The following is a 23748-nucleotide window of genomic DNA, read 5'->3' as shown; positions in this document are numbered from 1 at the left end:
CGCAGCAATGTAGATAAATGGATTCTAAATCAACTTTACCCAACTAGTTAACTTTGCAATCATATTATTGTGATTGTTTTTTGATTGGAAATATAATTGTATTTATTTTTTAAAATATTTTTTTTTATTTTTTAAAAATTATTTTTAAAATCATCATATTTTATATATTTAAACTTTAAAAAAAAATTAATTTTTTCAAGAACGCATTCATAACGTTACAAATGGTGCCGTGACAGATGGTGGCTTAGCCAATGAATCTAGCTCTCTGAACGTGCAGGTTGCTAGCTACTGGTCTATATATAATTGGGTGCTTGAACAATTAGTCAACTCGTTTACAGTACTGTCCTTATGGAGTCATGGTCATCTCCTCGTTCACTCAAAGTGGCGTAAGTACGTGGGCGATCCAGCAAGACCAGGCTATAATATCAGACCACGTCATTTCGGGAACGGAGACCGTAAGGCGTCAGAAAAAAAAATCAAATACAGAACTTGTTGACCATTGATTATGATTTGATTTCAAGATATTTTTTATTATAAAATATATTAAAATAATTTTTTTAAAATATTTTTCACATTAGGATATTAAAATATTTTTTTAAAAATATTTTTCACATTAGCATATTAAAATAATATGAAAAAAATATAAAAAAAATTAATTTAAAATAAATAAAAATAAAAAAATTATTTTTTTTTCGAAATTACTTCTAAATATAATATTAAACACAACCTAAGTAATTAGTTTTAAACGGGCTGGATTCAGGTTCCATGAACATCTGGGCTCTTGATCGTGGCTTGGAGCCACATAGTGATTTCTCCACAAGGCCCCGACCTGCTCTCACTTGCAAGACAAGACTGATGGTTTTGACTTTTTACGAGACATCATCCACAAACCTTCTCCGTGATGAAAACGTAGGAAAAGATCCCGTGTTCTTCGAGGTCTGTAGTCCATCCTCCGTTTTTAGCGTACTCTCTCGCTACAGTTACAAGACTCGGCCCAGCATCTAGCTTTTTCTTTGGCCACGTCAACTTTTTTTTTAAAATAATAATATTTTAATAATTCATTTGAAAATAAAAATTAACTCGGGAGAGGTTCCCGGTCATCATTTGACCTTGCTCAGACTTAGACTTTGCTTCGACAGCTCCCCGGTTAATACAGGCGGGATTAGGATTTACTTTGGTTTGCTTTCATGGTTTAAATAATTTTTAAATAATTTTATTTTATTTTAAATTAATATTTTTAGATATTTTAATAGACTGATATTAAAAATAATTTTTAAAAATAAAAAAATATTATTTTAATATTTTTATATAAAAAATAACTATAACTATACTTTTAACCAACAAAATAATTATTTAGTTACGGTGAGCCGACGATGCCACTGTTAATATTTTAAATTGTGTTTCGATTATGTTTGTATCAAAGGTTAAAAAACATATAAAAATATATCTACAAAGAAAAACGAATCAGGATGTTCCAGTTGTGTTCCGATTATGTTTTTTAGGGCCCAAGAAGTTTAGCCGTTATACATTTATAATGGGCCTTCACCCCAGTTTAGGCCCGTATCATTTATGGTAATAAAGGTATGATCATACACTGTACTTGGATAATTTCTATGCCACTTTCCATTTCCATAGATGACTCACAAATCTAACTGAAAAAAAAAAAAATACATTTTAGCGCATGAAAACTAACTTATAAGTATTCTGTTTTTAAATATTTTTTGTGAAAATAAAAAAAAAGTAACTACTCATTAGAGATAAACACAAAGAAAAAAAAGAGAGAAAATAAAAAAATACATTTTAAAAATATTCTCTATCACTCATGTCGTGGTGGGTTTAGGATTTAGTCTTCTCTTTCGTTATCTATGTATTTTTCTTCAAAATGAACAAGAATATGTCTCCACATAAAAGCATATAGTAACTGATACAATAGGGAAGTCAGCTCATGCCTGGAAATTAGCAGGTCCAAAATATTTCCTGCCATATAAAACTTTAACCTAACCAGCGGAAGCTCGCTCATATTTGGAGGGCCCAAAAAGGTTTCAGGGAGGATAGAAGGATTAGAACCATAAATAGAGGGAGATAAGCTTTTAATGCAGAGGAATGCTTCAGGTAACTGTGTCGTACTCGGCTTAATGCACTGGACTGCACTAGAAACCAATCCCAATACACTATAGTATCTTTATACAGATGTACCTTAAGATATGGTCAGAAGAGCCTATCAGACCAGAGTAAAGCAAGTGCATGTCAACGTTACACTTACATGGATAGAGAACCAAAGTCGAAGCTCTCATAGCTGCAGATATGCCAGGCTTCGATTGACACGAGAGAGAAGGAAAAGTAGTGCAGTACACTGCTAGTATCCTATACGAAGTAGTCGTGTTTAATAATAAGCATAGACCTGTGCAAAATAAAAAAGGCAGGCTTGGCTTATTGGGGCTCTGCTGCTGCTCACTCTCTCTCTCTCTCTCATCACCGGTTGGACTTGGCTATTCAAAATGCTAGAAAAGGCCAATTTTGTGCAACCGTTGCCTCCCACGCGTCAGCACTCTTCTTTTAATTCTGCCTTGGCTCAGTCTTAATTACTCTCTTATCTTGCCATATGGTTTTTTCCTTAGTCCTCGTTGCCACTGTTGCTTTTGAATCAAAAGTGTAGCTGGTAATCTTAAATTATTAAATATTAATCTCCTCTTCTTGGTTTTTCTGGCGCGGTGAGGAAATGTCGCCGGGGAGTAAGAAAAAATTCAAGGCTGGAATGGAAAACAAGCACTACCCTGTGCCTCTTGCTTCTCATGAAGATGTTATTAACGACCCTTCTGTTTTTTGGGACACTCTCAGGCGCTTTCATTTTGTAATGGGCACCAAATTTATGTAAGCCTCCCTTATCCTCCCATCTTTCTTTCTTTCTTTCTCGACTGCTTTCGTGGCTGATCATGTCATGTTTCCGTGTACGATGATCTTTCTCTCTGTGTTTTTTCAAGGATACCTGTGATTGGAGGGAAGGAGCTAGATTTGCAAGTTTTATATGTAGAGACAACTAACAGGGGTGGCTATGATAAGGTTCGATTCTGTTCCTAACAATCATTTTGGTCTGTAAATTCGACAAGTTCTTTTGCAAGACATTTTCAAAGTGATGGATGATGCATGTGTAGGTTGTTGCAGAGAAGAAATGGAGGGAAGTGGGTTCTGTGTTTTGTTTCTCTGCAACAACAACAAGTGCTTCTTTTGTATTGAAGAAACACTACTTTAGCCTCCTTTATCATTACGAACAGGTCCACTTCTTCAAGATCCAGGGTCCAGTCTCTACTCCAGCAGGTGATGATCACTTACTATCCTGGCTCTGTCTTTGTTAAGTTTTATCCATGTCATATGGTTTTTGCCCCTTACAAACTGATTCCTCTCTGCGTATTTACTCTGCAGTTGCATTTCCTCTTGGCAGCCCTTCAAGCAAGACTGAACTGGCTATTGTGGAATATTCTCCAGAACCCATAAGGGATTGTCCTGATCGGTCCACCGAAAGTGAGTTTGGTTTTGTGAATCTCCTAATTTCATTGCTTATAGAAAAAAAAAATATGTAAGAGGATAAATAGAGCTTCAACATCAGACCACAAATGTTTGATCTAATTTATACTCCACGTATAATAGTAATCTTGTATATAATTCAATTTTATGAGTTGAGTTACAGTTCTAGGAAAGATATTGATGGCGAAATTTTTGGTATTTTGATTCGAATGTGGATACTTTTGTGATTTCTCAATCTTCCTTTTCTCTTTTCTTAGTGGTCCCGCTACATTTATCTTATGATTCAGTGGCTATAGTCCATGTTATTTTTATAGTATATGATGTTTCATGTGCTGAAAATCCCTTTTTGGTTGTCTATGTGTGCAGCTTACTTGCTTAGAGTTGATTGTGTGATGAATATCTATCAGAAAGGAAAACCCTTTGATTTTGACTCCTGTAGCCTTAGAGGAATAATGGTCTCTAGTTTTCCAAGGACTTAATGTAGTAAAGGGCTAGCTGGCATACCTTGTCCTTAACTGTGGACTCTGAGCTTTATAGTTGAAAACTTACCCCTTGCTTTGTTAATCTGCAAGCTTAACGAGCAGGTTAATTTTTATCTCATCTTCTATACAGGCTCTTCGTCTTTTTCGGCGAGTGGGACAATAGAAGGGAAATTTGATTGTGGTTACCTGGTCTCGGTGCAATTAGGTTCAGAGGTTCTCCATGGAGTACTTTACCATCCAGACCAGCAGGACTTGTCTAATTCTATTCCTCAATATGATGGTGCCATTGTCCCATACACTCCCAACCGCAGGCGACGGAGGAGGAGAAGCAGAAGATCGGGGGATCCCAGCTACCCCAAACCCAACAGGAGTGGCTACAACTTCTTCTTTGCTGAGAAACACTATAAGCTGAAATCTCTTTACCCCAATAGAGAAAGGGAGTTTACAAAAATGATAGGCCAGTCATGGAGCAGTCTCAGCGCAGAGGAGAGGATGGTACAAACACAGAATTGTTAAAACATTGTTAATTGCCTTCTTTACGTTACCGTAATTCAGCTCACGTGAAACCATTTCTAGCCTCTAGCAATTCAGATTTCAAGATCCAAAGTGAAGCATCTCAAGTTCTTGACAAATCGATTGTGTCTTTTGCAGGTTTACCAAAACATTGGCTTGAAAGACAAGGAAAGGTACAAGAGAGAACTGAAAGAGTACAAAGAGAAACTTAAGCTCAGGCAAGCCATGGAAGGGGAGCTGAATATTAAAGCTCAAGACGTTCAGGATTGACCCAAGCCAGAAAATTAATTTCATGCCAAAAAAAATCTAGTGCATGCATATCTGACTCTCCGGTCTATCTGTGGATGTAAACTATTGTTATGGATGCTCAATACAACCATTATTACTGCATAGATGTTCTTCATATATAATCCTTTAAACATAAACAACTTAAAAGGTCCTATCATCATTAAAAAATCAAAAAACACATTGATTCATGGAATGGTCATTTCGAAATTGATTGGGCCTAATTCAGTCCCTTGACATTTTTTTTACAGTAAAATTACTTTGTTATTGAAAGCAAACAGTACATGCTTTTTAGTCTTTTAATTTCTTCCTAGTAAAATAACACAAATATCCTTAGGTTCCAAAATATTGGACTGGAGGGGATTTCTAGTCTTTTTATTTTTTCACAGTGAAATGATAAGTTTAGCCTTGATTTTAACAATTCAAAGTTTAGTTTGTAAGGGTGTTTTCATCTTTTCCATATGATTTTTTATTTTATTTTATCTTTTATTAGATTATTTTATGTCCATGATTCTCCTTGTGAGTATTAACAACCTTAATTGGTTTTGCTGGTATTTTAATTTTATTTATTTTAATTCTTGAGAATTAACAATTATTATTATTATTATTTTATATAACATCGAGTTGTGAATTTTTTTTATTCTATAAAATATACTGGTAGCCCGTGTACATCATATTTTATGATTTAGAAACAATAATCTAGCATGCAGCGAAGCGCTAGCAAACTATCTAGCGCGGTTTAATGTGAGTAGTATCTTAGCATGTGCACCAAACACGTGATGATGGGATGAGATTGTTTTCTCCTGAGAAATTATTACCGTTGGTCGTTCTCGGAAAAGATAGGGTACCCTGGAAACAGTGCAACTATACTTCTTCTGGCCCAGAAAACTGGCCTTGTAAGTCCAGTTGAACCAATAATTTCTCTAACATTATAAAAGAGGGCCCCTCCTCAGATTTAAGGTGGAGGCCGCCCACTTTAACTGCTGAGGGTATAAGACCCAGCCTCGGATCTTGGTCTATGGAAACTTCTTTAATCTTTCTCCAAAACTTTAGGGTAATTCGTTCTCAGAAGAAATCATAATAATTACAAAAAGATAATTTGAAAACCATATCTTTAATACTATTAGTGCTGCTTTTGCAGGGCTTTACTCTTGCTACTGATATGGCTGGTGGATGATATGCTGCATCGAAGGAAAATGGAATTCCTCGTCCAAGTTTGCTCTTTCTGCACGCTAGCTGAGCAAGGATACACTGACAGGAATCGGCAGGTGACCAACCAGCACAATCACAGGGAAGGTAACCTCAATGCAGACATCTGGCTAAGCTAGGTCTGGGCGCAAGGTTCTATCTCTCGAATAATTTGAACTTGATAACGAGTTGTTTCAAATCCAAAAAACTAGTGTAGGAATTTTTTTGGAAAATAAATATATTTTTAGTTAGTTTTATTTTTTTCTATTAGGCTTTTCCATGCTATGGGTGTCGTGGCCATTTTGATCCGTCTTTATTGAAGGTTGGAGTGGATCTTTGCCACTTTGCAGATTCAACTGTTTGATTGATAATATCAGCAGATAAGGCATTAGCATTGCCTTTTTTGCTCTCCTAGGCAGAAAGACACCATTCTTATAGTTGGAAACCTCGCCATTACATCAGGGGTGTTCCTCCATGAGATTGCGCACTTATTTAGTCTAATCACAAAGCAATGATTCACAAACTACATCGATTACATTCAGTTTACATGGAGTCAGCAACTTATGTTGTTCACATGCTTTGAGTAGGGGCAATCTTTATTGAAACCTTGAGTCGGAATCCCATCTTTCCTCTTAGGAACTCATCAATCCAATGCTGTCTTTCTTCAATTACTGATTAGTTGGCACAAGTGGTCCAGTTTGAGGGCAGCCTGTTCGAGACCAAAGGCGGCAGGTTTCTGATATTCACATCCAAGGGCAGCACGCGATATTCAATATCAAGCTCTTTGAACACTTTGATCATTTCTTCCAGGAGAAGATTTCTCCTGGCCCATCTCTCCTCCATTTCCTGATGGTTCATCCTGTGCGTGACCCAAAGTGACATCTTCATTTTGTTCATGTCCTCAACACCTGTCACGACCACCATTGAATTTTGATGCCAGTGGTTACTGTTTCCTTCAACATACCTGCATTGGTTGTAGAAATGGCTTCCTTGAACTAGCATCTAACTACGAAAAGGAAAAGGCTAGGTGGAGCTTCATGCATAATTACATACCCTTTTATTTTGTCTTTCAGGCTAGCAATCTTCTCCATCGGAGTGGAGATGTGGACAGAGAAATCAATTGCCTCCGTCATATCTGGACTGCGATAGAAGTTACCGATAGGCTTGCTTGCTAGAATACTGTTGGGATATACGATCTTCTGGTTATCGCTCCTCAAAAACACTGTCGTTAATATATTCATCTCTTCAACTCTCAGCTGAAGCTCAAAAAAACATAAGTCAACTCTAGTTAAACACTGCCATGTCGAGAAAGATGCTTTGACATGGTTATTATGTATACCTGGATTCCATCGATCTCGCAGCGATCACCCACGTCAAATGGGTGCATTATGAACAAGAATATGATTGCTTCAAACACGGTCTTGCAGGTATTTCCAAAGATGAACACCACCAACAGAAGCTGGGAACTTATGAAGACTAGGAAGTGAGAGATTGGAATTCCAAGTATAATGAGCCAGATTATCAGAATAATGACACTGACGAGGATGCTCAGCATATTGTGAAGTTCATCGACTGCTGTTTTTGTGTCATTGAGAGATAATGCCAGTGCTCTTCGCTCTCTGAATGCGTTAACCTAAACAAAAGGTGAAGGAAGTTTCTTTCATTGCGTTCTCTTGAAATACATCAAGAAGAATAGTTACAAATCTTGACCCGACACATGACAAGGCTGAAGACTCGGTTTAGGGGTTGAAAGTGTTGATCTGGTTTGACCGAATTAATTCAAAACGGCTACATTTTAAGATTAAAAGAAAGAGTTAAATTCATGTTATTTTGTTTTTTTTTTTTTTCTGAAAAAAATCAAATTAAATTTTAATGCAGACAACCTAGTCAAATTAGCTTATACGATTGCTTTGATTTGATAAAATCGCATACAGGTTTTTTAAACCTAGCACGGACCATGTCCAAAAGCAAGCAATAAATCAATAACATCCAATGATCAAAGTACGCCAAACAATAAATGTAGAGATTAACTACCAGCCAGGACTTGAGAGATGACTTGCTTATTCCTTCATCCGTGCGTGTTATTCCCATGAGATGCATTGCTTTCAATGCTGCTTCTTTATTCATAAAGCGAGTCATGTCATCAAGGTAAATCTGGCTAATAGAAAGACACAGATTCAAAACATCAGATGAATGGCCGTTAAAAAATATATATCAGGAGGCAAACATAAGAGAGGAAAATTCTTCGAATCTATCCATGCCAGCATCATGGTCAGTTAGCTTGAATGGAGATGATATGGATTGACAGTGAGGGAAAATACGCAAATTAACTTACTGGCTTCCTGTCTTAGCCACCTTTTGAAATATTTTCTTGGCTGCCTCTTTTGCTTGGCACTCACTTCTGATATGCAGTAAATAGTCATCTTTGATATTTGAATCAAGTATATGCTCATCTAGAGTAGACAAGGCACCATGGCGGATGATATTTATCATCCTCGTCATATTCCAAGCTGATATATTCAAATGGTTTAGCTTTTGCATCTTGTCAATTGAAATCTCTTCATCTTTCTTGTTAGGCGTCGTGTTAGAAAATCTAGGTTTCTTCCCAACCGTGGTGCATCTTTGTAGCTTTCCACGACCTTCCTTTGCAAGGAGAGTTTCCTTGAGATCACCAGGACCGAGACTGGTAGACTCGGAATTTCTTATTTGCTGAGCCTCGGTGACTGTCCCTCCCTCTTCCTTGATGCTTTGCCGTTCAGGAAATGGGGAACCAAAGAGTGACTCGATTACATATTGATTGTACAGAGCCTCCTGGATTCGTTCGAAGAACGCATTGACATGGAAGGATGAAGCAAGAACCTTCACAAGGAGGGTTTTCAAAAGCCATATTAATGTTCCTATAAAGAAACACACCAGAATCTTGGTCCCATAGAGCAATATCTTGCTCTTACTCTTCTCAACCTTGTCATCAAAAGTCAAGTGCCAAATAAGCAAGACCAAACCCAACCAGAGGCAATTCTGAACAGCTCTCCTCAACCCATAAACGAAATATAGAACCCGTTTCCGCAAAAGAAAATTGCTTTCGATGAAGATAACAACAAGCTTAATTCCCCAACCAGAAACCAAACGACCAGAGATAAGTGCCAAAACCATTATCTCCCATTTCCATAGTGAAAGATCCCACAATGTTTGCCTCTTTAATACAGGAATCGACAGACTACAAACTAAGGCTGCTATGATTAAAACAAGACTCACCCATTGCAGCATTATCAACGTGTTTTGTTTTATGTTCCTATATTCTTCTGGGACGTCTTCATCGTCATCTTCTTCACCCAAAGCTCCATCAGAGTTCTCCGTTCTCTCAGTTCTTTGATAGTGTTCCTCAGGCTGGTCTATTAATCTGGACTTCACCTTGTTCACGACTAACATCCATGAATTTTGCTCAAGAGCACTGAAAGATTGTTGGTGCGAGTCCTTTCTTCTTTCCCGGACGGCTTCATGAATTACATCCTCAAACGACACTTTGAATTTCTTTGCTGACCCTGTAGCTTTCCAGCTTGGACTTCCACTGCAGGATTTTGAAGCAATAGTGGTTTCTTTGTCAGAAACATCAGCAATATTGCCGACGGTGACAATAACTTCCTCATCCTGGCCAAACGAACCAGAGAACTGGGCAATGTGACAATCGCTGCCATGGTGAAGTAGAGCTTGTTTTTCTTTTTCTAGGTGCTCTGGTTGTTGCTTAGCCTGAGTACCATAAGATTTCAGGGATTTTCTCAGGTCTTCCATTACAGGATCCTTGGGGAGATCTTCAAGGCCTCGTGCGGGTAATAAATACTGATATGAAGTACTTTTAAGCATGTAAACTACAGTAATCGATAGAGAAAGATTCGAATTTTGATAGTGCAGCATTATTTTTAGCTTACACTATTTGATGCTCATGGAAGCTACTGATTTGGAGAATAAAGGCAAGATTTGTGTTGGAATCAACTATTTTGTTCTCTTGCAGTTTACACGTTCATGGTATTCGTTTTTTGGCATACATTCCCTTCTTTTGGCTCTGGCTTTGCCAAAGAAGTGAACCTCTAATCGCATGCCCTTCTCAAGTTTTCATGGAGTTCTGTGCTACTTTTAATTGGCCTGAGACTCGTGCAGGCACCCTGGTCGGCTGAAGTCTTAAAGTAAAGAAGACGACGAAGGATATTTGATTAATATTATTTCTTATTTGATTCAACTGAAACACCCATGAATTTCAAAACAGATTGCTTGGCAAAATTTGAACGTTTTAGGCGTGGGATTTTGGGACCTGGAATATTTATATTTCCCAGTTATCGGTATTTTTGTACATGCCAGCGGCCAAGATGGGAAGAGTGATGCTAATTTTACAGTCTTGCACAATTCATTTACCGAAAAAAATTAACCATTAAATGGATATCTTATGTTTCATTAGCAAATCTCATAAATGCAATAGCTAAATGTGTTATGAAATTGGGTTTCGATTTTCAGTTCGATGGGATTTTATGAAAAAAATTTGCTTAACATTAAATACTGAGAAATTTACAACATAGGAAAGAGAATCGCAGAAAGTAGACAAAAAATCATATTTAATCCCACCAAAAAATAAAAATTCTCTCCCATTAATTTTTTTTTTAATTCTCTCTCTCTCTCTCTCTCTCTCTCACACACACACACACACACTCACACAATTTCTAAGAGCATCACACAATCTCTAGGATTTTAGGGCGCTGAAAACAAATCTCTAAGCAATCAATCAGTTCTGTTCCTTGAGATGACATGTAGTTTCTCTCATGTATGCGTTTCATTTAATATATTCTCGACATAAAATTCTTCCACCATCAGTTCTCATCTGTCAAGAGCTGGGGAATTTTTCCTGGGGTTTACAGAGGGAATTTCCATTGCTGGAATGTGCCCAAGGAAGAGATACCAAGCACCAATAAAGGGAAAGCTCTGCATTTGAGGCGTAAGAACATTTTCAGTTAACAGTGCTCTTTTCCTTGGCATATATGCCGAAGCTTTAAATTATTGTCTTAGATTTTATCACTCCTTGAAGGTATATTGAAATTCATTAAAGCAGTAACTCCTAATTCCAAAGCTTTTAACAGGAAAAAAAAAAAAAAAAAAACCTAGCTCTAAAGAACTAGCAGTTCACTGAACACTTCATCCATAATGTCTACGCCCTCGCTGGCGGAAAACCGACACAACCCTAGAGCTAGGACAACACAAACTAAAGCTAAGCTCTACACTTGGTGAGCAACTATAAGATCAACAGTTCTACTTCAAGGTTAGGGAACATAAGTGCTTATCTCCAACAGTTTATATATGTACCGACGAGGTGTGTATGTAGACGTATTTGTATTTGTATTCATCAAGGAAGAGCACCAAACCCTGATTGAACAAAAGCAAGCATTGTGATGGATGAAATATTCACTTCTAGCATCACCCTAAGTCTCCTCTAATTGCAGTTACAACTCTTCTAGGAGACTTTCCTTTCTCCTTGTCCTGTCTTTCATCAGCAACCTGTTCCGAGATTAGATGAGTTTATAAATGTCTACAGCTATATAATATGGAGAAATTTTAGATCTTTCACATACCATCCTGTCTAACTGCTGTAGAAGCTCTAAAATTTCAGAGAAATCAGGTCTCAAAGATGGGTCTTGCTGCCAGCATCTCTCAAGCAGTTCCGCCAATTTGGGATGTGAATGGCTTGGAATTGATGGTCTTAGACCCTGAAATCCATGTCAGGACAACGGCTCTTTATTAGTGGTTAGCAAGTCCCTTGGTCAATTTGAGCTCAAAATATGCTTCTATGACATCAGATCACATTACCACCAAGCAGCATGATCACAAAGGATGATGATAAGAAGAATTTAGTAGGTCCTGATCTTTTTATTTCCGGGATTGCTGATTGAACTAAAATTTTGACACCCTCCCCCACCAGTCTTAATTTTGATGCAAGGCATTAAAAAACATGATTGGAGCACGGGACTATTTGACAAGCTTTGAGACTTCCTAAAATGAGTCCACGAGATTTACACTTAACCAAAAAGTCATTTAGTCATGTGCTTGGTCTTGCTTTATTTATACCAGGCACAGGGTTCTGTTGGTCGAGAAGCAGCTTGGCAGTTAACAGACAAAGCCAAAGACGGGCTGGTTTCTATCTGAATGGAAAACTAAAATCCCGTCTGAAGCAGAAAGAAAAGGCATCTTGGAGGACTACCTGCTGGACCACACCGACTGCGGCTTGTAATGGAGACAAATGCTCATACGGAAGCTGGGATATCATTCACAAGAACATATATGATTGTCATGAAATCTGAGTGATCATACATTTGTAGAACTTATATAAAACAAAATATCAATTTGGAAAAACTAAACATATGAACAAGAAGAATATCTCATTACTTCTAACAGAACAGAGAGAATGTGGTGTTACCTTTCCAGTAAGCAGCTCCCAGAGCACAATGCCAAAACTAAAAACATCAGCTTTATGATCATAGGGTTTGTGTTCAATAACCTTATATAACCGAACACCAAGGAAACATATGTTATGGAGCCATGATGAAACAACCGAATGCATAAAAATGTTTTAATCAATAATCATCATGTGATTCACTAAGCCATTTTATTCAGCGCAACAGCACCAACCTCTGGAGCCATCCAGCGATAGGTTCCAGTTTCTGCTGTCATCACACCAGAATGATCTTGCACTCTAGCAACACCAAAATCAGCAACTTTAGCTACCTGCTAGCCAAATTTTTGAAACTTTAAGAAACACTAGTAGTCATAGCCAGTAAAGCAAAGATGTAAACTTATTTTCTACTATAGAAAAAGCTGATTCACAAGGCTGCCTTGCTTCCTCTCAAGAGGATTTGACCAGTTATTGCAGCTTTCCAATTTGAAACATGATTTAGTTCTGAGAAACAGAAAATGTTGATACATCGCTTAAAACTGAATGCAAGATGGTGGTCAGTTGATAAGTATAAAGTACTGTCTTCTGAGTCCTGAAACTGTTGCTGTTTCAGAACTCGGAAGAGAAAAAACAAAAACAGGAACACTGGCAAGACTGTAAATTAAATACTGAAAAAGTGAACCACTTACTCCATTTTCATCCATCAAGAGATTGGCAGATTTCAGATCTCTGTGTACTATATTATTTTGATGCAAGCAGTGCATTCCCTTGGAAACATCAATTGCTACTCGTAGTAAAGACTGAAGATTTAAACTTCCCTTCTGTTTATGCAGAAAGTCATACATGCTTCCACCAGACATAAATTCTGGGAAGGGTTATTTGCAAACAGAAAATTATTAAACATTGAAATAGGTGGGTCATTCATGTGCGCATTATTAAAATTACACTACAAACCAATAATTGGAGGAACACATATAGCCATGAGTTTGTTCAAAATTACCTGTAATGATGCACAGGCTTGGAGGTCTGGTGCACGCACCGATGAATTTCACAACATTCTTGTGACGAACTTTCCTGCAAATTGCAAAGGAGTCTAAAGGGCAACAGAGAAGAAATCCATGCAAGAATGCAGTGGCGACATTTATTTTTTGTTTAAGATCCCTAAGGGAATCAACTAAGTGCTTTAGACTTCACTAATCAGAAATGAAACACTGAGAACACTTTAAATGCAATATCCTTGCTCCCATGACAGAAAAAGGACCAGAGATTGCTAGAAAATAAGATAACAAGAGAGATTCCAGAACTTGATACTGTGGAAACATCACATATGATGCGTTGTGAACAAATTTCTAAATTGCCACACGAAATACATGAGAATTTTAAAAAGCTACTTCACTTGTTCCCTTACGTAGATGACCGCTTTAAAATATGAAATGCCTCCATCCAGTCAATCAATTTTATCAACATCATGAAAACATGAAATGTGATATGACCTCTTCAGCACACAAGAAAGCATAACCCCCTGCTTACTATTTGTGAGTTGAAATTGCATTTCTTGGGACATTTGGACTACTAAAAAAACATCTACAGAAAATATTTGTTAGGAATCATGACAGCTCATCCAATAATTAAATTTTCAAAATTGTCAGGATTATCAACCTGGTACATTTACATTTGGATCTAGTTCCAGTATAAAAACATGATTCCACTGGTATATTTGAAGTTCCAGCTGTAACTGCAAATGTTTTCAGAATTTCAGAGAGCATTTTGTAAGCATTTAGATGGGTAGATAAAGAACCAAAAATACAACAAACCTCATGATAAAGACTTCTTGATCAAATTCACTCTGAAGTTTATTGTTTAGATGTTCACCCCTAAGCACTTTAATAGCAACATCTTGACTGCAGAAGGTGCCTTTATACCTGTTTCAGGTAAATCATTCAATTCAAAGAGCATTCATACAAGAACAGATCATGGGTCTTAAGATGACAAGAACTCACAGATCTCCACTGGATCCGTTTGCAATTTTTTTCTCGTATATTAATTGCCGCGCATCAATTTCCCAAACATCAATTGAATCAGCAGGGACATTCATGAGATTAGAGACAAGACTGATTCCTATTTGATCTTGCTCCGCAACAGGATAAACTGCGTGTGACTTCGAATCAGCATCCTCCTGCACAGCACTTCAACTGATCAAGTATAAACAGATGAATCATTTAAAGAGTATTATTAAAGCAGCACTAAGTTCATGACAATTAGTGTTACATGTTTACCATTTTAACATACATTAACATAACCATGAACAAACAAAGCCCTAAACAAAACATACAGCAAGCCATAAGCTCACTGGAAATTAATCACTAGCATTAAATGCAATATACCAGTAGCATGTAGAAGGGCTACCTCGATTTTTGGAATTTCCTTAAACACCATGCTTCTAAGCCGCTCTGTGTCCTGTAAATAATTATGGAACTAAGTCATGACTTAACAATTATCAGAAGATAAGAGATGAATTTAGAATTCCACTTAGGTTTTTTTTTTATGACCTTGTAATGAAAAGGTTAAAGAAACACTGATTTAGACGTATAACATGTGGCTTCCCACAAAGAAATGTGACTGGTAACAAATCAAAAACTGTTATCATACAATCTGAACAGTGAATCTTGAAAACCACTTCAACGGTCTTAAACGACTATTAATCCAATGATTATACTAAGGTGGGGCAAAATGGGCGCAGTACCTCAGGTGCCAAATTATCAACAACAAACACGTCTAAGGAGTAGCCATCTATTGTGGAAAAGGCATGAGCTTCTTGAATGTTGAGCCCGATCTCAGACAGTAAGGAAGTAAGCTGAAAATTGAAAAATAGAAAAGCATAATTTATTTAGCTAGGTCAATTAAAACAAAATATTATACAGAGTGCGCCATTGCACTTAGAATATCTTAATGCAAGTCATTCAGGAAGCTTTGACATCATTTCAAATAACGGATGTACCCATGTGAAGTAGTGAATTTGAAAAATAACAAAAGGGCACAACAAACATATCTCATCTAGAATCTAGAGATCCATGTGATTAATAGCAGAGAACATCAAAGTGGAGAGGCAATAATCTCTTTTGACTGGTGGTAGAAAGTATTGAATTATAAGAAGATCAGAAAATAAACCAGAACTTGTGCAATGATCTGGCACTACAATAAAAATGCGAATAGACATGTGTCATCGAGAGATCCATGTGACTGCTAGCAAAGAAGATCAAAGAGGAGAGGCAGCCTATAGAGAGGAGTTGTGCCTTGACTGGTGGTAGAAAGCATCAAATTATGCAATGATCTAGGAAAACAATAAAAATGTCTGAGGTCAGATGAATTAACTGAGAGACAGGAATGAATAAAGCTATAGATGGATTCACAAATAGAAGTTAAAGAAAGGTATTAAGAAAAGAATGGTTTATAGAAGATACTTCAACATCAAGTAATTACATGACAAATGTTTCAGTAAGATTGCTCCACTTATTGTAACACAATGCATGGAAATGCACACTTCATCCTTCAAATCATGATGTAAAGTTCTCTCTTCTTGTATGTCAACTTTGTACTACAAAATAAATCTGAGATCAGATGCCTCCTATATATGAAGACTGTTCCTGCACCCGTGTCCAGAAGATGTCAAAATAAAAGATGCTAAAACAAGGATAGAATATATCCCATGTATGCAATGCTCATTGGAGAATGTCAACAGTATGCCTACCATGACTGATAAAACACAGATTACATCCACGGATGATTTAGAAACTAGAAGAGGTCAGCTACCTGACTCAGGAGTTTTGGCTTATCATTAGTTGAAATTGTAATTTCATGCATCAGCCTACAAAATCATGGAAGCATTGCAGTGTTATTTTAACAAGAACTAAAAGGCATTGCCAGAAGCTAATGAAAGGATTGGCCTCAAAGGGCATATAGCACAATGGATATTGTGTGTCTAAGCACAAATACCCATTCAAAGAAAGTAAAGGATTATCACAACTAAGGAACACAAAGGGAAGAAAGCAACACATCTACCATCCTATATGCATCACCCAAAATAGAAAATCCCAACCTCATAGTTCACTACTCCTAATAATGCAGAAGTCTGGCAACTTGCCAGTATCATTAACATTAAATGCTTAATGCTACTGATCACATGAGTTAGCAACACATGAATAAACAACCAGTTCATTAATTCTAATGGTCGTGGGGCTGGTTGCATCAAGAAGCACCTGGATACCCTAGCCATCTTCTTCAAACATCACACATACAAGAAAACATTTTGATGGAGCCACACTTCTCATTTTTCCTTTTCTTTTCTTTTCTCCTCAAATTTCATCCCTAATGTCTGAAAACTTCAAGTTGATTCAGAATATAGCCTAATCTGGGAGGGCAATAAGGAAACATCACTACAGGATAGGAAATCAAATCAAGTGACTGGAGAATCAAGTGAACATTTACCGGAAGCAAAGTGGCCTGGTAATCACTGTGATATCCTTATCCTGATATTTATGAAGAAGTTCAGAATCAGATAATGAACCAAAGGCTGGTGGTGGATGAATGCTGAATATGAAAGAAAGAGAGGAATGTAAGAAATCAATAGCTGCAAATTTTCACAGAGGAATGCAAATCCAAACAATATATTTGCATAGCCATGCCTATGTTTGCCAAGATAATCAAAATATTGAAGCTGCAATTCTGAATCTTCCGAATCACCAGAATGTCCATCAGATGCAAAAGGAACCTGCATAAGAAATATATGAAAGGTGAGATTCGCCAGCAATGAACTTTTAACCGCACACTCAAATTGTAATCAAAGCAGCAATGAAAAACTAATAATGTCACCATTTTCAAAGAAGTACGGTCAAAGAAAACAGGGTAAAGGACAGGGAAGCTTAAAACAGTAAATCACAGTACATCTTCTAAATGAATCAAATATAAACTAGAAATCCAGGAAAATTTGGTCGCACAAAAGTCAAAATTATTAGTTTCATTGTGAATGAAAATTCAGCATGTTCAGGAAAATAGATTAACAGTTTGATTTATCTGAATTGCACTGTTAATCCAGAACCTTTTATGATGCATGACATGCATCAAAAGTCCAAGAATTATTCTGGACGCGCTGAATTAGCATCATGACAAAAACAGGGCATAATTTTTAATTCTATTATTGATCATGCTGAAATTTTATCAACGCATTCTACAGACCTAGTTCTATAGTGGTTTAGCTAGTAGTAATTAGATGAGGTCGGTATCTTGCTCGAATTAAGCATGAAAAATGTTTAGAATTTTCTTTATTTTCCTAGATCTTTTCATATTACTTTCTTGAATTTTGTTTGGTTTAAGTTTTATTATCTAAATGGTTTGTCTATTATTTTTCATAGCAGATGATTCAAGATTTTGAGATTTGATTATTCAGAAATTTATTCATCTCAAATTAGAAGATGTTATTTTCAAATTCTTTTTTAATTAGATTTCAGAATTTTATTTGGTTTAGGTTTCATTATTTAGGTTGATTTTAGCAACTATTTAAACAATTTCTATATTATTTCTCGTGGCAAATTATTTAATATTTGAGATTTGATTATCCAGAAAATTATTCAAAACTTTTCCGTTTACCGTTTTACTGTAATTTTAAAACTTGGAACATAAAATCAAAATGGAGCAGCAAGAAACGTGCAAAAAAGGATAATCATTATTTTTTAGGCAACTTTTATGAAATAAAACACGTCTACCCTGCCAATTAATAATAGAAGAATATCAAAGAGTACCACACAAGCCAAAAGAAAATAATTAAAAGACAGTAAGGAATCCATAGCCGAATCTTCGTCTTCCTACCTGAACAAGTCGCACTTCAATTGCCGGCCGAGTAGCTGGATTATGTGCCATCTGCAACAATCTCTTATGCATAATAACATCCTCTGCTCTCTCCGCATTCACATCCATGGCATATCTTTAAAAAAAAAATCAGTAAATTAAACCTAAAATAACAAAAAGGAATTGTGGTGAAAGGAATATTCCGATTGTGATTACCGAGGAGGAAGTCTACAAAAATGATCCCAGAGTTCGTCTTCAAAGCCAAGAAGACTCGCTTCTTCGTTATTCGATTCTTTAAGCCGGCAGAGAACTTCGTTAAAAACATCAAGCTTTTGCCTCTGGTTTCGAGGCACGAAATCTACAGCTCTGCTGCTGCAACTCTCTGTGTCTCCCATTCAAGACAGAGAAAAATGAAACGCCGAGTGGTTTCTTTGAAAGGGATCAATGGTGTTGGTGATCGAGCACGTGAATCCGTTAATTTTAAGTAGAGAAATTGCTTGTATGAAGAAAGAGAGTAGCTAGCAGTGCCCTGTCTAGTTCTTTCAATTTCTCTCTCTCGCTTTGTTTCCGTTTATTGAGTAATTTATAAACATGATTAGAGTAGAGGTTAAGAGAAACTGAAGACGTTAATTGATGGCATAATGCGCAGCCATAAGCGCGCATCTACGTGGATTCTAACAATGCCTTTTGCTGTTGCTCGTATCACCGCTTTGATTCACGTTTTTGTTACCAATAAATAAATAAATTATTTTTTTATTATAAAAAAAAGTAATTAGAACCTTTTGGTATTCGTATGGTCGTTGAAGAGGCATAATTAATTTTTTATTTTGTAAATTTATTTTTAAAAAATTATTTATTTTCAATGAATTATATTGATGTGGAGATGATATTTTTAAATTATATAAAAATAAAATTTTGATAGTGTCTAGAGTAATAATAGTTATTTTTTAAAGTATTTATTTTTTTATTAAAAATATATTAAAATAATATTTTTTATTTTAAAAAAAATATTTTTAATATTAGCACATTAAAATAGTTTGAAAATACTAAAAATTATTAATTTAAAGTAAATAAAAAAATAATTTTTTAAAAAAATCTTTAAAACAAAAAAAACAATTAGGCTTTTAATAACTATGATTTAAGAGTATCTCTAGGCATCCAATTGTTTCTTGAAAAAATAATGAGAGAATCTTCAAAAACAAACTTTCATTTCCTGTCCAATTTTTAAATTATAAGTGTATTTATTTGAGCATGAGTTAAATTTAAATTAAGTTAGCATAGATTTATAAATTTAAAAATCAATACCAAGATACAATCAAGCATAAGGGGAAAAAAAATTATTAACAAGAAAACTCGAGTCACGGACAAAAACTTTGTTATCAATGGATACAAATAAAGTTTTATATATTTTGAAATGCTGTAAATAATATCTTATAATTCAATGGGAAATTTAGTTTTTAATTCAAGGATATTCTTTGACTAATAAAAATATTTTTTTAATGATATAGTTATTATTATCAAATGATATTGCAATTGTTTTTATAGACATAGTCTAAGAACAAAAACATGTTTTTAAAAGGAAGTTATAAGTTGTAATCTTTCTTTTCCTGAACCCAAGTTTTTATTACAAATTAAAATGAATATAATAATAAAAATCAAACAACTTTTAAATTACGATTGCCTTGAAGCACTACACTACAATCACAAACAGACTATAAATTAAAAAAGAGAAAGATCTCAATAAAAAGATTGTGTATCTCTGCATCACCCCAGAAGAAATAGAAAGAATATGAAAAGGTCTATTTCCATGGATAATATTGATACTTGATGGCATGAAGCACCTCCACTCCGAGCCAATAAATTTCTTCAGTCGCCTCGACTCTCCACTCGACTCACACAGATATGTATGCCAATGGGAATTAAGGTGCCTTTCTTTATTGCATGTGGCCGATAAAATAATTTGTAGAATGAGTCATCACTCACCAGGCTGTCGATTATTAGCAGTGCCTTTTCGGTTTGTGGCATGGAACCACCCATCAATTGCTTCGCAATTTCCACCAGATGCAGCCGGACCTGGTTTTTGCTATTCAAGGCCGGCATTGCTTAAAGATTATCGTTCAAGAACAGTGAACACTTTTTTGTACCAGTAGCTGCTCTCCTTCTCTTTCTTCGCACGAACCGGGGATCCGAGTTTGTTTCTATTGCAAGCGACACTGCTGGCAAATTTCTTAAGGTCCAGCTTTGTTTTTTGTTTTTGTTTCTTCTTTTAAAAAACTAAAAAGAATTGACATTCTATTTTTATAAAAAAATTTTCAAAATTAAACGAAATGGCTGGAAAAGTGGCAATACAAGGGTTGATTTTACATTTTTTAAAAAAAAAACAAAGAGAGGGAAAAATCCAAAACAATTAAGTTTTCCTGTTAAAAAACATGTATACATTGTGTTTGCTTGGTGTAAACATACTGTTTAGAGATAAAAATAAAAACATAAAATAAATTCATTTATTTTAATAAATTTATGTATTTTTAAGAGATAAAGTGTAATTTCCATGTTTTTTCTATTTTAGTTTTTTTATCTTAATACAATATCTAAATGTTGTGTTAAGAATAAGTTGAATGGTTTTCAAGAGCATGGTGGTAAAAAATTTAAGACATTTCCATGTTTTTTCTATTTTAGTTTTTTATCTTAATATAATATCTAAATGTTGTTTTAAGAATAAGTTGAATGGTTTTCAAGAAACGTAGCATGGTGGTAAAAAATTTAAGATTTATATAGTAAATCTTGAATTCAAGTTAAAATATATATTTTTTATAAAAATTTAGAATAATTAAGATTTTATATACTCACCTAAATTCATAAAATATATTTTTTATAGGTTTTCTAGAATTTAAAAAAAAAAGCGTGAATGATAAGATGATAAAGGACAATCAGGTATTAATTTTTAAGTGAAATGTATGGGCTACATGCTACATGCTCTGAAAATAAACAAAAATAAAAACGAATTGGATTCTAAATATGACACTTCAAATGAGATTTTGCCAACACTCAACAAGGAAGCTAACATTGTCACCATAAAAGGGCATCGCTTTCCTTTCGATGTTCTCATAAACATGAGCATGGAAGATGGTGACGGAGAGGGACGTCGACAAATCAGTGACATATAAACCTTTTTTTCAAGAATAATTAATGTAGGTGTTATGCTTTTTAATTAATCCTATAAATTTAAAAATTAATAACTATAATATTATCAACTACACTAGGCATGCTTTATCTCCTGTTCTTCTTAGCTGACAAGATTATCACGCCAGTCATTTTGTTGACAATGCCTCGGAAATTCATATCTAGTAATTTTAAAGAAATGTTTAAAATTACGATAGTTGTTGTGGTTTGAACTAGTAATTTTAAAGAAATGTTTAAAATTATGATAGTTGTTGTGGTTTGAAATATTTTTTATTTATAAATATATTAAAATTATTTTTTATATTAGTATATAAATCTAAAAACATAAAAATAAAAAAATAAAAAAATTTAAAAAAACATGATGTACATCATGTTTTCGAACAATACCTGAATCTAATAGTTGAAACTGAATCTAATAGTTGAGACGAGGTAAAATCCAACAAAATGGCTACATGTGGTCATCCAGTCTTAGGCAACCTATAAGGAAACGGGGCATAGGATTTATTCTATTAATTCCAAAATTGAAAGATGATTAATATATATATATATATTGCAAGATTCAAACATCATTATGAAATATAATTAATTCTTGCTTGAAGTAAGTCACCCACCCCCACCAACTTCTAAAACCGGACAATTTTTTTTATTGTTTTTCTGGGTTAGTTTACAATGGGGTGATGTCATAGTTTTTAGATTCCACTGGTTCAAAATTTGAGTTCTAGATTTTGATCGAAATATTGAATTGTTCTGGTTAATTTTAAAAAATAATTAAAATAATATTATTTTATAAAAAAATTAAAAATAATGAGTTATAGCTAAATTTTTAACTTTATCCCCAAAATTTTTATTTTATTTTTTTTTAACTTAAACCAGTTCCAATTTGGATTAACCAAACTAGATTTTAAAACTACAAATAATATAATAAAAATGATATTTTATAAAATGTTTTATTAATAAACTTATCATATATTTACACCACTCTAACTGAAATTTTTTTTATTAATTTTTTTTATTTAATTGAATGAATTTTTTAAAATCTTTTTTTTAAAATTTTTTTATTATGAAAAAAGGTTAGCCAAATGAAACAATATCTAATTAAATGAAAATTTAACTCTGTTTTAAAAAAACATTTTACTTTTATTTCGGGTGTGATATATTTTTCAAGAGTTGCAAGATTGTTTTTAAAAAATCAACACTAATAAGTTAGATTGTTATGGGTTAATTATATTAAATGATTCTTATTTTTTTTCACATATATTATATATATGTATATGTATGTGTATATGTATATGTATATGTATAATCTTTTATTTTGATTTTTTTAATTTCATCACTTAAAATTTAATTTGAATTTTATATTAATTTAAGTTTTTATTTGTTTTTCTCTTTTCTTTTTCAATTGATTTTTTTTATTTATCATATTTAGTTATTATTCTTTTTATTATTGAGTATTTTATGTGAAATAATTTATAAAATTAGATTTTTTTAATCTTATCATCTTTTAACTTTTTTACCTATCAGATTTAATATTTAGTATATTAATTATTATTTATTTTATTTAAAATAATTTATAAAATTAAATTTTATTTTTTAATTTTATCATGTTTTATTTTTTTATCTATTAAACTTTGTCCCTTATTTTCTTAATTATTATATATTTTATTTGAAATAATTTATAAAATTATGATATTTTTTGATTTTTTATATTTTATCCTCTTTTGTTTAATAAACTTGAAAAGAAAATTAAAATACTAATAATTACTTTTTAATTTATTTATTGTGACATAGCAGGATGCTAAAAAATATATTTTAACTTGTTTATAATATTATTAAATATTAAAAAATATTTTTTTTTAATTTTTTTTTAATATTTTACTGCAAACAATCAAGTCTTAAAAACTTTAATGATAAGAAAAAAAAATCCACTTTTTAAAACGTATCAGTAAAAGTTATCACTTTGACAACACACTTCATGCTAAACACCAGAACAGTCCTTGCCTGATCCTATTCATTCTGCACGTGTCGGGTTAATCCGAGATTAGGCACGGGTCCACTAAGCCAGAAGTCCTTTTGTGTTAAAATAACATTTTCTTCTCATGGGCTAGAACTAGAGGCACTGAAGGCGTTGCATCCTGTAAAGAGAGAGAGAGAGAGAGAGACAACAGCTTCAAGAGAGAGAGAGAGAGAGAGAGAGACAGCAGCTTAAGCACGGGTTTTGCCTTTAATACTACAGATGGACACTAATGAATAGTGGGTTGCCACTAGCGCGAAGGACTTGGCTGCTTTGGAAACTAATTAAATTTTACT

General features: G+C 34.3%; 3 protein-coding genes across 5 annotated transcripts; 1 reads left to right on the top strand and 2 right to left on the bottom strand.

Moving 5' to 3' along the window:
* Positions 1–1880: 1880 nt before the first annotated feature.
* On the top strand, positions 1881–4939 carry LOC105109928 (HMG (high mobility group) box protein with ARID/BRIGHT DNA-binding domain-containing protein). The gene is made up of 6 exons (XM_011004802.1): positions 1881–2871; positions 2982–3060; positions 3153–3315; positions 3421–3519; positions 4135–4499; positions 4656–4939. Exons 1-6 carry the CDS (start codon positions 2720–2722, stop codon positions 4785–4787), a joined length of 990 nt encoding a protein of 329 aa, XP_011003104.1. The 5' UTR covers positions 1881–2719; the 3' UTR covers positions 4788–4939.
* A 1422-nt stretch (positions 4940–6361) lies between these two features.
* On the bottom strand, positions 6362–14819 carry LOC105109926 (mechanosensitive ion channel protein 6-like). Its single transcript, XM_011004797.1, has 6 exons — positions 14670–14819; positions 8326–9839; positions 8025–8148; positions 7330–7623; positions 7044–7246; positions 6362–6954 (listed from the first exon to the last, which is right to left on the bottom strand). Exons 2-6 carry the CDS (start codon positions 9777–9779, stop codon positions 6666–6668), a joined length of 2364 nt encoding a protein of 787 aa, XP_011003099.1. The 5' UTR covers positions 9780–9839; positions 14670–14819; the 3' UTR covers positions 6362–6665.
* Positions 11014–18933, bottom strand: LOC105109927 (serine/threonine-protein kinase HT1-like). 3 transcript variants are annotated; one of them, XM_011004798.1, is made up of 16 exons: positions 18478–18933; positions 18283–18397; positions 17103–17188; positions 16906–17007; positions 16231–16285; positions 15164–15274; positions 14827–14877; positions 14421–14596; positions 14235–14342; positions 13421–13494; positions 13110–13285; positions 12657–12752; positions 12445–12525; positions 12229–12282; positions 11603–11737; positions 11014–11528 (listed from the first exon to the last, which is right to left on the bottom strand). In XM_011004798.1, the coding sequence occupies exons 1-16, from the start codon at positions 18654–18656 to the stop codon at positions 11448–11450; spliced, it is 1680 nt and encodes a 559-aa protein (XP_011003100.1). In that variant the 5' UTR covers positions 18657–18933; the 3' UTR covers positions 11014–11447. The 3 variants fall into 3 exon arrangements, with proteins under 3 accessions (XP_011003100.1, XP_011003101.1, XP_011003102.1); XM_011004799.1 differs by having other exon boundaries at positions 14421–14593; XM_011004800.1 differs by having other exon boundaries at positions 16906–17017; positions 17157–17188; positions 18478–18569.
* Positions 18934–23748: the final 4815 nt, after the last annotated feature.

This window comes from Populus euphratica, unplaced genomic scaffold (genome assembly GCF_000495115.2).
Source record: "Populus euphratica unplaced genomic scaffold, PopEup_1.0 scaffold236.1, whole genome shotgun sequence".
Classification (NCBI taxonomy): Eukaryota; Viridiplantae; Streptophyta; class Magnoliopsida; order Malpighiales; family Salicaceae; genus Populus; species Populus euphratica.
This window is presented reverse-complemented; position numbering and strand designations above follow the sequence as displayed.

What these genes read in the sequence shown, in the direction of transcription:
- LOC105109928 (XM_011004802.1), top strand. Translation starts at nt 2,720, where the DNA reads ATGTCGCCGGGGAGTAAGAAAAAATTCAAGGCTGGAATGGAAAACAAG. An exon ending in GTAATGGGCACCAAATTTAT is followed by an intron (nt 2,872 to 2,981) that starts GTAAGCCTCCCT and finishes TGTTTTTTCAAG; the next exon opens with GATACCTGTGATTGGAGGGA. An exon ending in TCCAGTCTCTACTCCAGCAG is followed by an intron (nt 3,316 to 3,420) that starts GTGATGATCACT and finishes TTTACTCTGCAG; the next exon opens with TTGCATTTCCTCTTGGCAGC.
- LOC105109926 (XM_011004797.1), bottom strand. Translation starts at nt 9,779, where the DNA reads ATGGAAGACCTGAGAAAATCCCTGAAATCTTATGGTACTCAGGCTAAG. An exon ending in GCGAGATCGATGGAATCCAG is followed by an intron (nt 7,247 to 7,329) that starts GTATACATAATA and finishes TTTGAGCTTCAG; the next exon opens with CTGAGAGTTGAAGAGATGAA. An exon ending in CTGAAAGACAAAATAAAAGG is followed by an intron (nt 6,955 to 7,043) that starts GTATGTAATTAT and finishes CAACCAATGCAG; the next exon opens with GTATGTTGAAGGAAACAGTA.
- LOC105109927 (XM_011004798.1), bottom strand. Translation starts at nt 18,656, where the DNA reads ATGGGAGACACAGAGAGTTGCAGCAGCAGAGCTGTAGATTTCGTGCCT. An exon ending in TTGAAGTGCGACTTGTTCAG is followed by an intron (nt 17,189 to 18,282) that starts GTAGGAAGACGA and finishes TTTCTTATGCAG; the next exon opens with GTTCCTTTTGCATCTGATGG. An exon ending in AGGAAATTCCAAAAATCGAG is followed by an intron (nt 14,597 to 14,826) that starts GTAGCCCTTCTA and finishes AGTGCTGTGCAG; the next exon opens with GAGGATGCTGATTCGAAGTC.